Raw genomic sequence first — 16,541 nt, forward strand, 5'->3', positions numbered from 1 at the left:
ACATGGGATGTGCTTCTGTGCAGAACATGTGCTTGGAGATGTTTGTGAAGCAGTGGCCTCTTATTTTTAATATTGTGACTTTAAGATTATGTACCATATAATCAGGAGATGACGCTAAATGATTCTGGACTATTTGGCTGTATCAGTCTTTCTGTAGTAGTTTTATAGTTTCATAACTGATTCACAGAAGTGTGTTAGATACTGTTTGTTTTGTAGTTTAATAACCAGGGTATCTGTTTGCCTGTAAAAATGAAACAAACAAAAAACAAACAAAATGCCCGGGGTGGGAATTAATGTCATTGAATGAATGAATGAATGTCATTGATGTATAAAAATACGACCATGGCAAATACCTGGGAATTCTCTTTCTTTAGGCCTATATCCTTTCTCAATCTATTCATTCATTTCTCTAGAAGCTACTTTCCAACATTCTGTCACACTACTGTGTGACCAAGAAACAGAGCTCAAGATGCAGATGAAGCTAGGATTAGTCTTGGGCCCGGTCTTATTCAACATCTTTATCAACGACTTGGATGATGGACTCAAGGGCATCCTGATCAAATTTGCAGATGACACCAAACTGGGAGGGGTGGCTAACACCCCAGAGGACAGGATCACACTTCAAAACGACCTTGACAGATTAGAGAACTGGGCAAAAACAAACAAGATGAATTTTAACAGGGAGAAATGTAAAGTATTGCACTTGGGCAAAAAAAATGAGAGGCACAAATACAAGATGGGTGACACCTGGCTTGAGAGCAGTACATGTGAAAAGGATCTAGGAGTCTTGGTTGACCACAAACTTGACATGAGCCAACAGTGTGACGCAGCAGCTAAAAAAGCCAATGCAATTCTGGGCTGCATCAATAGGAGTATAGCATCTAGATCAAGGGAAGTAATAGTGCCACTGTATTCTGCTCTGGTCAGACCTCACCTGGAGTACTGTGTCCAGTTCTGGGCACCACAGTTCAAGAAGGACACTGACAAACTGGAACGTGTCCAGAGGAGGGCAACCAAAATGGTCAAAGGCCTGGAAACGATGCCTTATGAGGAACGGCTAAGGGAGCTGGGCATGTTTAGCCTGGAGAAGAGGAGGTTAAGGGGTGATATGATAGCCATGTTCAAATATATAAAAGGATGTCACATAGAGGAGGGAGAAAGGTTGTTTTCTGCTGCTCCAGAGAAGCGGACACGGAGCAATGGATCCAAACTACAAGAAAGAAGATTCCACCTAAACATTAGGAAGAACTTCCTGACAGTAAGAGCTGTTCGACAGTGGAGTTTGCTGCCAAGGAGTGTGGTGGAGTCTCCTTCTTTGGAGGTCTTTAAGCAAAGGCTTGACAACCATATGTCAGGAGTGCTCTGATGGTGTTTCCTGCTTGGCAGGGGGTTGGACTCGATGGCCCTTGTGGTCTCTTCCAACTCTATGATTCTATGATTCTAGTTTTCAGCGACTAAGGCCACCCCACCAGGGTTGAAAAGCAGGTTTACTCAATAGTACGCCTCTTTATTTTCTCCCATATAAGTGAATGATTTCAACTCACGCCTATAAGGGAAAGCGAAATACTGATAAAATATTGCAAGGTGGACAAAAGCTTTTACTGCTGACCTCTGGGTGGTGATACAGCCCTCAGAGGACTGCAATCCATATCTGCTTGCACAATACACAGACTGCACCCCTTTTCTGTCATTACAATGCCTTTTGGAAAGGAGAGTTTTTGCCAGGATAGAGGTCTGTGTGTGTGTGTGTGTGTGTGTGTGTGTGTGTGTGTGTGTCTGTGTGGAGAGACCTTTGCACAGCACTCTGTTGTACAATGGTAAGAATCACACCCAGTACTATTTTTCTAGAAAAAAAGGTGCTGGAACTCACCACGAATGCCTCCCTTGTTCTTTTATAATGGCAATGGCGCCCACCTGAGAGGTGCAGGAACTGAGTTCCGGCAAGTTCCGGCTGGAAAAGAATCCCCTGCGTTGTTCCACTACCATTTGCCTCTGGTCCTGCCCACCACAATTAGCTACAACTCCTGTGTAGGAAACCCATCTCTTGGTAAACCACTTTGAAGGGTTTTGTGTGTGTGTGTGTGTTTACAATCAAGTGGTGTATAACTTGAAAAAATAAGTACAGTGGTACCTCAGGTTAAGAATTTAATTCGTTCCAGAGGTCCGTTCTTAAGCTGAAACTGTTCTTAACCTGAGGTACCATTTTAGCTAATGGGGCCTCCCGCCGCCACAGATGCACTATTTCTGTTCTCATCCTGAGGTAAAGTTCTTAACCCGAGGTACTATTTCTGGGTTAGCCGAGTCTGTAACCTGAAGTGTCTGTAACCTGAAGCGTCTGTAACCCGAGGTACCACTGTAATAATGGTACACACACACACACACACACACACTACTGTTGGGGAGCTTGTCACAATAGATTACATCATTAACTTGCCTGCAGACCATCTCTTGCTCCCACCCAAGCCTCTTTCACTCTATTACAGCATCAGCATAACGGCTCTCTCTAATATGGCTGCACTCGGAATGATGCCTCTTTGCCTCTTTATCTGCACACGGACCTGGGAATCTGAAGGCGACATCACAGTCCCATATCAAGCCATAGGTATGTTTTTTGCTCGTCTTAAAACGTAGGTGACAGAAGTTGGGCTATCCCTGCCCAGATAGGGGCACAGCTGTGTCACCCGAAGGCAGGCACTCTATGCCAACGAGACCACCTGAGCCTCAAGCAACAGCAATGGACCCAGGAGGACCCCCAAATTGCGAACTTGCTCCTTCAGAGGGTGTGTAGTATTGGCAAAACCTATTGGTGTTTCGCAACTTTCTGACTAGTTGCAGGACCTTAGCCAGACCTAGTAGAGTACATTCAGAATCCACGGAAGCAATTGGCGACTTGGCTGCAGGCAGGATAGATGAAGCAGGAACCAGGAACTTGTAGTTAGGTGTTTATTATATACAGTGGACTATTTACATGAACAGAACACGGATCTTTTGCTAGCTGTCTCTGACACGACTCACAACTCCTACACTGACACACTGAACCACTGAACTCACGAACTCACACATTCCAGTTAGTAGGCCATTAATTATCACTCCTTTGAGAGAGCTTGACCAATCAGGGAGCGGTCTCCATGTCTCTGTTATCACCAGGCAGACTTACTCCTTCAGATTGCCTTCTGGCTGTCTGCCAAACCTTAATTGACTCTGTGTGAGTAGCTGCACGTACACAGTTTCCCAGCATGTAACTCCATCAGGAGCAGGCAACCTCCCATCAATCCAGTCTAGCGAACCACGCACAAACAGGGCCTCCGTCTAACCTGGGTGGAGCTTCAGTTTGTTAGCTCTCATCCAGTCCGCTACTGAGACAAGACAATGGCCCGGCACATCCGCAGTGCCACATGCAGATATAAAGGAGAAGCAGAGCAGTGTGCTATCGGCATATTGTTGACAATGTACTCCCAACATCTGGATGACCCCACTCAGGGGGTGGTTTCATGTAGATGTGAAATGGCATGGGGGACGAGACAAGGTGAGGTGACTGTCTCAGGAGGCAGGATCGCCCCTTCTTTGCTGGCAGGAAGGGGCAACATTTTGTGGTTCCCCTCAGGTGCCCAAATGTCTTGAACCGGCCCTGCTGAGAAACCCCACACTGAAGGCTCCATGGGGCCAAACAGCTCTCTCCAAGCATCAGACTCTGGAAACAACCAACCAAGTAGCTCTGGAACAACCACTCTGACAGCTACTCCGGAAGAATACCATGGTCAGTGGTATCTAAATTCGCTGAGAGGTTGAGGAGAATTAACAGGAACACATTTTCCCTGTCTCTCTCTTGAGATAACCTTGTAGGCTGTCCAAAGCAGCTTCTGTGCCAAAACCGGGCCTAGACCCTGAACGAAATGGATATAGAAAATCAGTTTTCTCCAAGAGTGCCTGGATCTGGTCCAAGAACCTCACCCAAGAAGGGGAGATTGGCAACTGGCTGCAAGTTACCTCGACTTTCTGAGCCCAGGGAGGGTTTCTTGAGCAGTGAACATCCTTTCCTGCAAGGAGGCATTAATCACCTCCCAGGCCCAGCCAGCTGTGTCCCCCCCCCGCGCTAATTTTTATCAGCCAAGAGGGGCAAGGGTCCAGAGCGCAAGTGGTCTCTGAAAGCCCCTTCTGCAGTACTTCCCAAACACCTGAAAACCAACTGAATAGATCTACATTTGACTCCTCTCTTTTTGAGGGGCAATTCTTCTTAGCCTTAATAATATCTACCGTTGGTGACATTTCTGTTAAATATAGAAGGCCGTTGCACAGCACTTTGCAAATACCCAACAACCCAGCTGAGTAGACCTACATTTGACATGCACTAACCTTCTCTTGTTGTCTTTGTCCATGGAGTTTTCTTGGCAGGGATACTGGAGTGGCTTGCCGGTTCCTGCTCCAGGTGGATCACGTTTGGTCAAAACTCTCCACTATGACCTGTCCATCTTGGGTGGTCCTGCACGGCATAGCTCATAGCTTCTCTGAGTTATTCAAGCCCCTTCACCACGGCAAGGCAGTGATCCATGAAGTGTCTGGCGTGCTCTGGTCCATGGGGTCACGAAGAGTCGGACACGACTAAACAACAAAACAACCTTTTCTTTTCCTTTTTAGGGACAACTCTTTTCAGCTTTGCTATACCCATCACTTGTGGTTTTTGGGTGAAGTATAGGTGGCCCAGGCAATCCCAAATCATTCTCAAGGTAAACTTGGGAGGCACATTCCTGTTAAGGAATTAAAAACTCCTGCACGGAACAAAAGCAAGCAAAGATATACAATGTATTTCACCCTATTTCCTCCAGTCCACCCAAGGCGATTTACAATCCAAAGCAGTTGCCATTGATGTTATTTTTAAAAAAGGGAAAAGGAAAGGAAAAAAGAAAACGGACGGGATGGCAAATGCTAATTCAATCTCAGATGCCAATTCTTCCTGTATGATTACGTAAGGATGAGGGTAGAATGACTATTGATGGAGATGGTTCTGGGAGGAGGAAGGATGAGCCAAGTGATGAAAACCAAATGGAACGACATGCTCCACCTTTCTCTTTGTCCAGTTGTAACAGGCTGGAAGCACCATTGGAAGCTTTCTATGGGTAGTCCCGACAGTAGCCTACTTACTGACATTTCAAGGTTCTTGGATTGTGGACTACTCTCTTCTGATAGTTGCAGCAGTGCTCCCAGTGACTGGCTACCTTGGTGGCTTTCTGCTGGCCCGTCTCACCTGCCAGTCTTGGCAAAGGTACCCGATAACTTGATTATTTATTTGCAGGAACTGCTTATAGCCTGCCCTTTGATCAACACAAGAGACCAGTCCAGGGTACAAGAAATAAGAACGCAGCCCAATGGTGTGGGCAAGATACCATGCTTCTTGGACTTCTGTGCTTCCAAGCTGATGTGGGGTGGCTTGGTGGCTCCAGGGGTGCTGTGAACACACCATCACATGATCAGATGTCGTCAGCTGCCCTTGAAGAGGTGGTGGTGTGGGTTGCTCCTTAAAAAGGAGGCAATGTAGCAACTATTGGCCAGTCACCAACCTTCCATTTTGGGTAAAGGTGGCAGGAAGGGTGGTGGCAGGGATACTTAAAAGTGTTCCTGGATGACACTGATTATCTGGATCCTTTTCAGTCTGGGTTTAGGCCTGGAATGGAATCAGCCTTGGTCACTTGAGAGGGTGACCTATAGCAGGAGAAGGACAGGGAGACTGAAATCTTGTGCTTACTTGAACTCTCAGCAGCCTTGGATACCGTTGACCAAGGTATCCTCCTGGACTGATTGAATTGGCCAATTTTGGGAGTGGAAAGTTTTTGGACCTTTTTGGACCTGTCGAATCTTCCCCCAAGTGACTCTGTGTACAGAGAATTTCAAAATCTTTGTGCTTCCAGGTGTCAGACGATTTCTGTGGAGACAGGAACTCAGATACCTCCTGGACTGGTATCCTCCTGGACTGATTGACTGGAATTGGCCAATTTTGGGAGAGGAAAGTTTTCGGACCTTTTTGAACCTGTCGAATCTTCCCCGAAGTGACCTTTAGAGAATTTCAAAATCTTTGTGCTTCCAGGTGTTGGACGATTTCTGTGGAGACAGGAACTCAGAACTTGAACTTGCCCATTGCTGTGTTCCAGCTGTCTTTGAGTTTCCAGCATTTCATCCAGATATATCCATCGTGATCTATAGCGCGTTTCAGTTGCTAAATTTATCCCTTATGGTTTCAGGTAGGTAATTCCATTCAAAAACGTGCCCCGAGGAAAGCGAAAACAACTGGGAAGTACCAAAGACAGGTCTAATGTATAGAGAAGCAGTATTCAGAATAGGAAAGGGGCAGTTGTTGTTTACTGTTTTGTTTTGTTGGATGAGGTCCAGATGTTCTTCTTTTATTGCTGATTCAAAATGTTTAAATAAGTGCTCAAACGGATGAAATAATTGGTGAGGTATGCAATTAAGAACATTTATATTAGTGCCCCCCCTTTTAATTAAATCCCTTAGAAAGACTTCACATGTTACATTTTTTAATGTAAAGTATAGATGTGATTGGGACGCAGGTAGTGCTGTGTGTTAAACTACAGAGCCTAGGGCTTGCCGATCAGAAGGTTGGCGGTTTGAATCCCCGTGATGGGGTGAGCTCCCGTTGCTCGGTCCTTGCTCCTGCCAACCTAGCAGTTCAAAGCACATCAAAGTGCAAGTAGATAAATAGGTATCTCTCCGGCGGGAAGGTAAATGGCATTTCCGTGCGCTGCTCTGATTTGCCAGAAGCGGCTTAGTCATGCTGGCCACATGACCCGGAAGCCGTACGCCGGCTCCTTCGGCCAGTAAAGCGAGATGAGCACCACAACCCCAGAGTCGTCCGCGACTCGACCTAATGGTCAGGGGTCCCTTTACCTTTTTATAGATGTGATTAACACATATATTACTGGCTGTATAAGCATGTAGTTTTGGCCACAGCTACCTATGCCGAGTTTACATTTGGTAGCAAACACAGGTGCTCCTCTACATAACAGGGAAAACCACTGTGGAGTTAAAAGCGCAAACTTTTATTTTGAAGTCCTTAGTGAGAACCGAAGAAGACCTCAAGCTACTCATTCGGGCCAAAGGTCTATCTAGTAGAGCATCCTGTTCTCAGCCACATGCTTCTGGGAAGCCCTGAAGGCACCATGTGCGTGCAACAGCCCTCTGCCCACTTGTGCATTGCAAGGGGTTGGGCTGGATGATCTTTGGGGTCCCTTCCAACTCTGCAGTTCTTTGGTTCCACATGCTCCCCAGTATTCAGAAGCTGGTTGCCCATGATGGTATGGGGGTGGTTATACCTTTTCAATACTCTTCATGCCTGCAAAAGGTTTTGGGCAAACATACTGGTTCATTTCCAAGCGGTGCACATCTTGTAACTTCCTGTTGAAAACCTGTGACTTTTTATAAATGTTCTGAGCATAGCTGTCAACTTTTCCCTTTTCTTGCGAGGAATCCTATTCGGAATAAGGGAATTTCCCTTAAAAAAAGAGAAACGTTGACAGCTATGGTTCTGAGGTGTGTGCATCTCACTTTTGCTGCTCTACAGCACAGGACTGCTCCTTCAGACGACAAAATGCATTGGGCAAGCATTGCAGCACAACGAAGAAAGTGGAATTATGCATGGGTGGGTCCGGAATAAATCCAGCATGAATGTTGACATGTTGTGGCAGAATATGCCCTCCCCCCCCAAAAAAAACCCCAACAACAACCAGCCCAGTGTGGGTGGGCACCGAGTATTTCCGTCCTGGACTATCACTCAAGCAGTCTCCTAAGTCATTTTATTCATTTGCTTTGCACGCAGGTTATCAGATTTATAAGAAATGTCTGGGAAGAGCAGCAGCAGCAGCAGCAGCAGCAGCAGAAGAGAGACCATCTGATCCTCAGGTCACAATGTCAGGCAATTTGGGCAGTGAAATCAACTTGCGATTTGAAATGGAGCACGAAGTCAATTCCAAAATGGAAAATAGTTTCAAAGTTCTTTAGCTTCATCAGGAAACTATGTGTGACGGGTGTGTGATTCAAATCCTATGTACGTACCATCCATTTAAAGCACGATTAAATTTTCTGTTTTACAGTTTAAAGTACACATTTTTACATCCTTAAGATATCAATGACTTCCCTTCTTCTCTTTCCATGGTTCATTTTACGTATCCTAAATCCCTGCATATTTTACAAAAACTATACCAATCAGTATTCCATTATTACATCCATCACAACTTATTTACACTGTTGAATTTATCTTAATGTTGCCATTGTTTTCAGCTGTACACAGTTATTTCCCATATATTCAATAAACATTTTCCAATCTTCTCTAAACGTATGTTCTTGTTCTCTTATTCTATATGTTAAGTCTGCAAGCTGCACATATTCTGTCAACTTAAGTTGCCACCCTTCTTTGGTTGTAACCGCGCACGTTTTCCATTTCTGGACTAACAAAACACAGGCCACAGTAGTGGCATACATAAATAACCTTTTTTGACACCTGGGGATTTCAGTCTGAATTGTCCCCAACAGAAAGGACTCTGGTTTTTTGGGCAAGTACTTTTAAACATTTCTTCAATTCATTATGGATCATTTCCCAATACTCTTTTACCCTTTTACAAGTCCACCACAATTCCCAGTACCCTTAACAAACTACAGTTTCCAGGATTCTTGGACCCAGGGTAGTTACGTGCTTTAAATGGATGGTGTGTACATATCCATAACAAGATCTGTGCTACTACATAGGCACACGAATGCATCTATCAAGCCCTGTCCTTTTGTTTAAGTGTCCAGGATGTCAATTTGATGCCTCATCAAAGAGTAACATACATATACATATATATATATAATGGTTGCCACAAGCCAGAGTGTGCAATGATTCCTTTCACAGTTATGATTAACGAAAAACATGCCATTTAAAAGGTCACTTCCAGCATTTTTCCTAGGCTGGATAGTTCTCTCTGTACGTTTCTCCAAGTCTTTCATGCTTGGTTTGCTTGTTCAGACATTTTGGCTTCAAATGCAGAAAAACCTGGGAAGGTTAACAGTCCGAGTTAGTTAGATTGCATATTTATCAGGTCAGCTTCTGTAGGGCAAAGCCATAAAAGGGAACAGAGTGTCATCTAGGCATGGGCGGCCTGTTATGGTCTGATGCCACCCCACCCAAAACTTGATCAAAGCAAGAAGGATCTGAGGCTGAAGAGAAAAACAGGTCAAATTGACAGAAGACGTATGAAAATGAACTCTCTTTTAAAAGTGTTTTATTTACACTGTGGAGACGTCCCAGCAGTTATAAGCTTAGACATCTGATAATTGAACTTTTTTTGTAAAAGTATATAAATATATACACAAGACTCTATATAAAGTAAACATTGTGTAATACAGTAAACGTTTGCTATTTTTCCTTATGCTAGTTAAGTTGTTCTGTAAAGCTTAAATACTGATTTCAAGTATTTTCTATAAAAAGCTCTACTGTATTAAAAATGCTGGGGGAAAAGACTGCTCTGCTATAAACAAAACGCTTAAAAACAGACTAATAAAAAATTACCAGTAAGAAAGACCACCAGGATAAAATACTGTTTTCATTTCCCAACCGCCCATCCCTTGCATCAGAAATATACTATAAAATAGTTGGGAGGGAGAGAAAATGTAATACTTCTTTAAAAATAGGAAGCAAGGTTTTTTTTTCCTTTTTAAAAAATGTGTCAATTGCTTATCATAGTTCGAAAAAGCTGCAAAAAAATTGCAGCGTTATTAAATATATATGGTGCACAAAGACCCCCAACCTGTTGAAAAAAGAGGGAGTTATAGTGGTACTCAATAGAGATTGGAACTGGAATCCTATTGGCAGAGCTCACCTAGGGCACAGCTACACTACATTCACGCAAACGCGCGCGCACACACACACACACACACACACATACTGGTTTCACACCAATTTAACTGCCATGGCTTCCCCCCAAAGAATTATTGGGACTTGTAGTTTGATGAGGGCGCTGAGTATCCCAGTCTCAAGTCTGTCACCAAACTACTGTTCCCCTAGGGAGCCCTCACATAGACATTTAACTTGTTTTAACTCTGTAGTGTAGATATGCCCAAATTATTCAAGAACCTTATTTCCCCCCTTAAATGCATATTCGACTTGTAACAGCTTAGTTGCTTCTTGGCTTTTCTTCCACTTGGAGCCGTTTTAGGACGTACAGGATAACTTGATAGCAGAAAACGTACTGGTCCTGCAAAAGGAGGAAACGGCGTGTAAACTCACGGGAACACCAGTTCTGAACTGCAAAAAAGCAGCTGCAGTAGAGTCCACTTAAACACAGCTGCATCCTAATCTTTCACCCCACAGATTATACTGGTGTAGAGCTTTGCTCTCTTTCTTCAACTGGGCCTTTAACCAGTGTGCCATCCATTCTCACAACCTTCAGGTGGTTCGGAAGGGGGCTGAAGTCACAAATCCAACCCCACCGTCGGCACCCCTTTCCTGTCGCCAACCATCCATGCTGCTCAAGGGGAACACTGCAAGACCAGCATTATTAATCTAGTGCAAAAAAACCCCAGAAAACCAAATAGGAACCTGCTTTGTTCAGTCAGTGCCCTGCTAATGGGCCCAAACCAAGAGAATAGGAACCGTGAAGGCCTTATGCCGTTTTGTATGGAAGCAATTTGGGGGGGAGGGACCTAGCTCAACTGTAGAACAAGTTCACCCCCTTGTGTCTTTAGGCAGGGCTAGTAAAGACCCGTTTGATACGCTGGAGAGCTGTTGCCCATCAGAGTAACCAGTGCTCAGCTAGATGTACCAATATTGTGACTCATTATAAGACAGCTGACTCTGCTTCTATGTTCCTCTGTCCACCTGGCCTAGTAACTGGGACCCTGAACGCCCACATTACCCACAGGTACCTGCAGGGGCCCACTTCCAATATTTGGTCTTCTGGGTTTGCTGGTTGCGGGAATTTTCTTTTTGGGGTGGGGATACTGCCTGCTCTTTGTTTGCTTGTTGTTTTCTGGGGAGGTGCCCTTGTAGGTGCTTTGCTGGTTTTTCTATGGGGGGGGGGGAGGGCTTGTCCATCAATAGTCCCTTCCCCACCCCATGAAATGGATATATATATTTTTGTGGTGCCCACCCACAATATTTCCTTAGAACCCCTAAAAGGCTGGTGACTCCTGGTCTAAATGAATTAGCATTAGCTCTCCAAGGCTTGTTTTCACAGCCACCTGAAGTCATTTCCAGCCAATCTCTTTATGGTGTGTTCATTCTGATTTGTTTGCATGACTGTTACTGAGCATCCATCTGGATTTGTCTGCACGAAGGCTATACAACTTCCTGTCAATTGATTGTCATAATAATAATAATAATAATAATAATAATAGTAATAATAATAATTTATTATTTATACCCCACCCATCTGACTGAGTTTTCCCAGCCACTCTGGGTGGCTTCCAATCTAGTGTTAAAAACAACACAGCATTAAATATTAAAAACTTCCCTAAACAGAGCTGTCTTCAGATGTCTTTTAAAGATAAGATGGCTACTTATTTCCTTCACATCTGAAGGGAGGGCGTTCCATAGGGCGGGCGCCACTACCGAGAAGGCCCTCTGCCTGGTTCCCTGTAACCTCACTTCATCTCACATCATGCATTTTTTGTCACTTTCCTTACCTGGTTGTTTTTTTAAAAAAGTGGTTTTGTTGCGCAAGAGTGCTTAGATTGCAAAAAAAAAACAACAACCCCAAACTGGCTGGTATGCAATTGAATCCCACTTGCAAAACAGAGGCAGTGTGGAGACAGGCTGAGCCAGCCAGTCCAAGACTGTCTATTCTTACAAGCTCTCCAGTTACTTTGGTGGAAGCTGTTTCCAGAATCGCTACCCCAAATCCTTCAAGCAGCAATGCTAAGGACTAGAACTTGGGCCTTACGAATGCTTCGTGATCCTTAATTCCCTCCACATTCTGGTCTCACGGATCAAATGGCTCAGATTACACACAGCATCTGCAAAAGTGCAAACGCACTCGTAGGTGCCAAACCTGCCTGCAGAAATATGCAGTGTATCCAAGTTCCTTGTTTTGAAATTTCCTCACCTTCCTGCTCTTTGATCTGCCGTTCAGAGGGATACGCGGGAGAAAAGCTCCCGAAGAAACCAGAAGCGAAACTGAGTTAGGACACACGTACCTCCGTTTGCACCATGCCATGCCTCTGCAAGCGCATTGTGCGCACAACGTCAGAGATGTCAAACTGACAAAGGAAAAAGAGGAGAAGCCGTTAGGCACCACTGGTCTGGAAAGGAACCTGGTGAAGTGTTCTAGAAGAGTGCACCAGTGCAAGGGCTAAAACGAGGATTGCACACATGACATACAAATAAACCTCATTTACAGTACATGGCGTTCCCCAAAGGATCTTAGGAACGGGTGCTTATCCCTCACAGAGTTACTGTTCCCAGTACCCTTAACAAACTCTGTCTCCAAGGCAGTCTGTACATGTTCAGCAGCAGTCTTGGCTCTGGGCCTTTGCAAAACACCTCTAGGGCGAGGAGGAGATTTCCAGCAGGGCAGTGGCAAGTGGATGCTTAACCTCCACAGAAACCCCTTCTTTGCCATGACCCCAGACTCTAAACAGTGACCAAGGCACTGAATCAATGGCTACAGGGACCCTAATGAGAAGTTCCATTAGGTTTCTGACTCTGAGGAAGTCAGCGGTGATCAAGGGCTGCTTGGATTGGCAGGAAGCTGCTGAGTTAGATCTCCAAATAATCAGTCTATAGAACCAGAGCCGTGACCCTCACCATCCCCTGAAGAACTAAGAGCATCCCCCCACTGCCTTGCCAGCAGAGTGGTCCAAGGAATACACTAGGCAGGAGGGCTATGGAGCAAACAGGAAGTGTCTGCCTTCAAACCAAAAGGCTGGCTCTTTAAGAGTCTGCAGTTCTCCAACACAGGAGAGGTGGGCTGAACACAAAGGCCTCAGTCCTTTATGGAGCAAGCTGCTCACTTGGAACTCTCCGTGGTGCTGTGGCAACTGGCCTGCTTTTATGTGCCCCAATGTGCTGCTCCTTGGGCCCAGAATAAAAGGTAAAGGTACCCCTGCCCGTACGGGCCAGTCGTGTCCAACTCTAGGGTTGTGCGCCCATCTCACTTAAGAGGCCGGGGGCCAGCGCTGTCCGGAGACACTTCCGGGTCACGTGGCCAGCGTGACAAGCTGCATCTGGCGAGCCAGCGCAGCACACGGAAACGCTGTTTACCTTCCCGCTAGTAAGCGGTCCCTATTTATCTACTTGCACTTGATGTGCTTTCGAGCTGCTAGGTTGGCAGGCGCTGGGACCGAGCAACGGGAGCGCACCCCGCCGCGGGGATTCGAACCGCCGACCTGACGATCGGCAAGTCCTAGGCGCTGAGGTTTTTACCCACAGCGCCATCCACGTCCCGGGCCCAGAATAGGGCACTCTAAATAGCCGCCTTCCAATGCAATAATGCAGAAATGTGCCAGTAACCCTGGGGTGGGGCAGGTGATTGCAGGTGAACATCTGCAGGTGGGGGAATGATTAAGCATCCCTCTTCCCATTTGCTGCTTCTCCACTGTAAGCTGCCCCCTCGCCCTGCTCTTTGCAGATGTTTGGCAGAAGTCAGTAAAGGTAAAAGGGAAAGGCAAAGGACCCCTGGACAGTTAAGTCCGGTCAAAGGCGACTATGGGGTTGTGGCGCTCATCTCGCTTTCAGGCCAAGGGAACCGGCATTTGTCCGCAGATAGCATTCCGGGTCATGGGGCCAGCATGACTAAACCGCTTCTGGTGCAACGGAACACTGTGACAAAAACCAGAGCGCGCGGAAATGCTGTTTAGCTTCCCATTGCAGCGGTACCTGTTTATCTACTTGCACTGGCGTGCTTTCGAACTGCTAGGTTGGCAGGAGCTGGGACACAGCAAAGGGAGCTCACCCTGTTGCAGGGATTTGAACTGCTGACCTTCTGCTCGGCAAACCCATGAGGCTCAGAGGTTTAGACCACGGTGCCACCCGCATCCCTGACAGATGCCAGTAGGCCTGGGTGCACTGATGAACATCTAATTCTGACCCCAGAGAATACTTGCTCAAGTCAGATACATATTCTGCTAAGGATATGCAGCTAGTCTTGTCCAGGGGTGTGAGGCACCATATTATACAAATGCACGTGGTTATTTTCCACACATTTCTGAAGTGCAGAGAGACCTGAACAGTAAGCTAAAGGTAAAGTGTAAAGGGACCCCTGACCATTAGGTCCAGTCGTGGCCGACTTTGGGGTTGCGGTGCTCATCTCGCTTTATTGGCCGAGGGAGCCGGCGTACGGCGTACAGCTTCCAGGTCATGTGGCCAGCATGACTAAGCTGCTTCTGGCAAACCAGAGCAGCACAAGGAAACGCCGTTTACCTTCCCACCAGAGCGGTACCTATTTATCTACTTGCACTTTGATGTGCTTTTGAACTGCTAGGATGGCAGGAGCAGGGACTGAGCAACAGGAGTTCACCCTGTCGTGGGAATTCGAACCACCAACCTTCTGATCGGCAAGTCCTAGGCTCTGTGGTTTAACCCACAGCAAATGTAAATGGAACATTAAAAGCTCAGAAGAAAATGGCACCTAGGGTAGTTAACCTGTGAATTCTCTGAGTATATATCGAAACTGAAACTCTACTTCCCATGGGGATGTTGTATCTTTTGTACCCATTGCATTAGAAGAACGGTGGATGCAAAATAAGCAAGCTAGCCAAATAACTGTAGGAAAGAGAATGGATAGTTACTCACCTCAAGATCCTGGCTGATCAGTCCCAACACCACGTCTATGCAAATAAGCGTCCCTGATCGTCCAATGCCTGCGCTGCAATGAGTGATGATCGGCCCTGATTTGTGGATGTGCCTCATGTAGGATATGAAGGTGAGCAAATCATCTGGCTGAGAAGGTGTGTCATGATCTGGCCAGGCAGTAAAGTTTAGGTGGAAAATACGTCGGAGTTCGCCAGTCTAGATTTTAAATTAAAACAAAAAAACCCAGAAAGAGGAAGAATTGAGGCTTCTGTGAAGAGTAACAAGTCTCTGAGCAAATGCAAAAAGCTGCCACTTTTTGAAAACCCAACAGGCAGCTATCTCGTGTAAAGCGTTCTCCCTCCTCTATTTAGTATGGTTAACGTTGTTCACTGCTATTTATACAGCTGGGGTTTTTGTTTGTTTGTTTTTCCATGGACATTATGTTACATGAATATTAATGTATTATATTCCCTTTTCCTCGTGGTATTATGTAGTATATGTTTTCATGTCACCTTCGGGTGACACGCAACTAACATGTTCAATAAATAATACTAGGAAAAAACCGAAACAGCAAATCTGCACCTCGCGCACCTCCTGACTTCTCAGTTCCCCTCTCCCACAAAGCCATTCTGCAAAGTGTGACACCCTGTTCCCTTACCTGAATATCCTCTAGCTCCATAACTCGAATGACAAAGCCTTTAAGCTGCTGGAGCCTCACCAGAGCGAGACGGAGCTTATCGCTGATCATCGTGGTTTTTCCGAGGACGTCGGGCCAGTACCTTTGACATTTGACCTTTTCGCCTTCTACTTCCTGGGTCATCATGGCGACGAGAGTGCAGTTCTGCTCCCAAGCCATTTGCCAGAAGTCTGCCACTGTGGTGGGGAGGGGTCCTTGGCAAGCAATATAAACATATTCCTTACTCCCCACCAGCATGCGGATAAAACTGGCATTGATGTAGCCACCTTCGGCCCCCAGGGGTACCCTTGTGGTGTCGTCTGCAATTCCAAAAACAGAAGAACCAGGAATTTAAAAGGTGTTTTATCACCGCTGCTCTTATTGCTGCTATGACATCTATTAGGGGACGCGGGTGGCGCTGGGGGTTAAACCACAGAACCTAGGACTTGCCAATCAGAAGGTTGGCGGTTCGAATCCCTGCGATGGGATGAACTCCTGTTGCTCAGTCCCTGCTCCTGCCAACCTAGCAGTTCGAAAGCATTTAGTGCAAGTAGATAAATAGGTACCGTTCTGGCGGGAAGGTAAACAGCGTTTCTGTGCGCTGCTCTGGTTCGCCAGAAGCAGCTTAGTCATGCTAGCCACATGACCCGGAAGCTGTATGCCGGCTCCCTCGGCCAATAAAGCGAGATGAGAGCCGCAACCCCAGAGTCGGTCACGACTGGACCTAATGGTCAGGGGTCCCTTTACCTTTATGACATCTATTTGCATGAAGTTTTAGGAAGTTCAACAGAATAGGACTCTGTCCACAAGAGTCTACAATCTTTAATTTGACACGGTGGGGGGGGGGGACAACAGGGGAGGGAGATGTAAACATGGGAAGAATAATTATTTCAGTTACATATACATAGGCTTAGTCACAGTACAGAGACTAGTGAGCTATGCCAAAGGCTCACAGCATAACCTCAAACACAACACGAAATCACATTATTTCATAGCTTCTTCAAAATGCCTTGGCACAGCTGTGGACGCAACGCTAAAAAATGTGGGAAAGCAGGTGTGCAAGTTCCTTCCTAGTATAGTCCAAAAGGCATG

The 16,541-nt window shown here is 45.9% G+C and overlaps 1 protein-coding gene and 1 long non-coding RNA gene across 3 annotated transcripts in view; one reads left to right on the forward strand and one right to left on the reverse strand.

The window, feature by feature from the left end:
- Positions 1-2,423: 2,423 nt before the first annotated feature.
- Positions 2,424-8,415, forward strand: LOC308485446. Of its 2 annotated transcripts, XR_013990506.1 has the most exons (5): positions 2,424-2,602; positions 4,636-4,724; positions 5,085-5,260; positions 6,080-6,233; positions 7,826-8,415. It is a non-coding gene; the product is annotated as an uncharacterized lncRNA (long non-coding RNA). The 2 variants fall into 2 exon arrangements; XR_013990507.1 differs by lacking the exon at positions 4,636-4,724 and having other exon boundaries at positions 2,427-2,602.
- An 834-nt stretch (positions 8,416-9,249) lies between these two features.
- The window catches only part of PTPN13 (protein tyrosine phosphatase non-receptor type 13), a 121,065-nt gene continuing 113,773 nt past the window's right edge, over positions 9,250-16,541 (reverse strand). Inside the window, exons 43-46 of the mRNA XM_081021316.1 lie at positions 15,432-15,769; positions 14,774-14,989; positions 12,178-12,240; positions 9,250-10,238 (exon numbers count right to left, since the gene is read on the reverse strand). Of these exons, the coding sequence (XP_080877442.1) occupies positions 10,158-10,238; positions 12,178-12,240; positions 14,774-14,989; positions 15,432-15,769 (698 nt within the window). The 3' untranslated portion in view covers positions 9,250-10,157. The remainder of the gene's footprint in view (positions 10,239-12,177; positions 12,241-14,773; positions 14,990-15,431; positions 15,770-16,541) is intronic.

Source organism: Podarcis pityusensis, assembly GCF_964106645.2.
Source record: "Podarcis pityusensis genome assembly, chromosome: 9".
Classification (NCBI taxonomy): Eukaryota; Metazoa; Chordata; class Lepidosauria; order Squamata; family Lacertidae; genus Podarcis; species Podarcis pityusensis.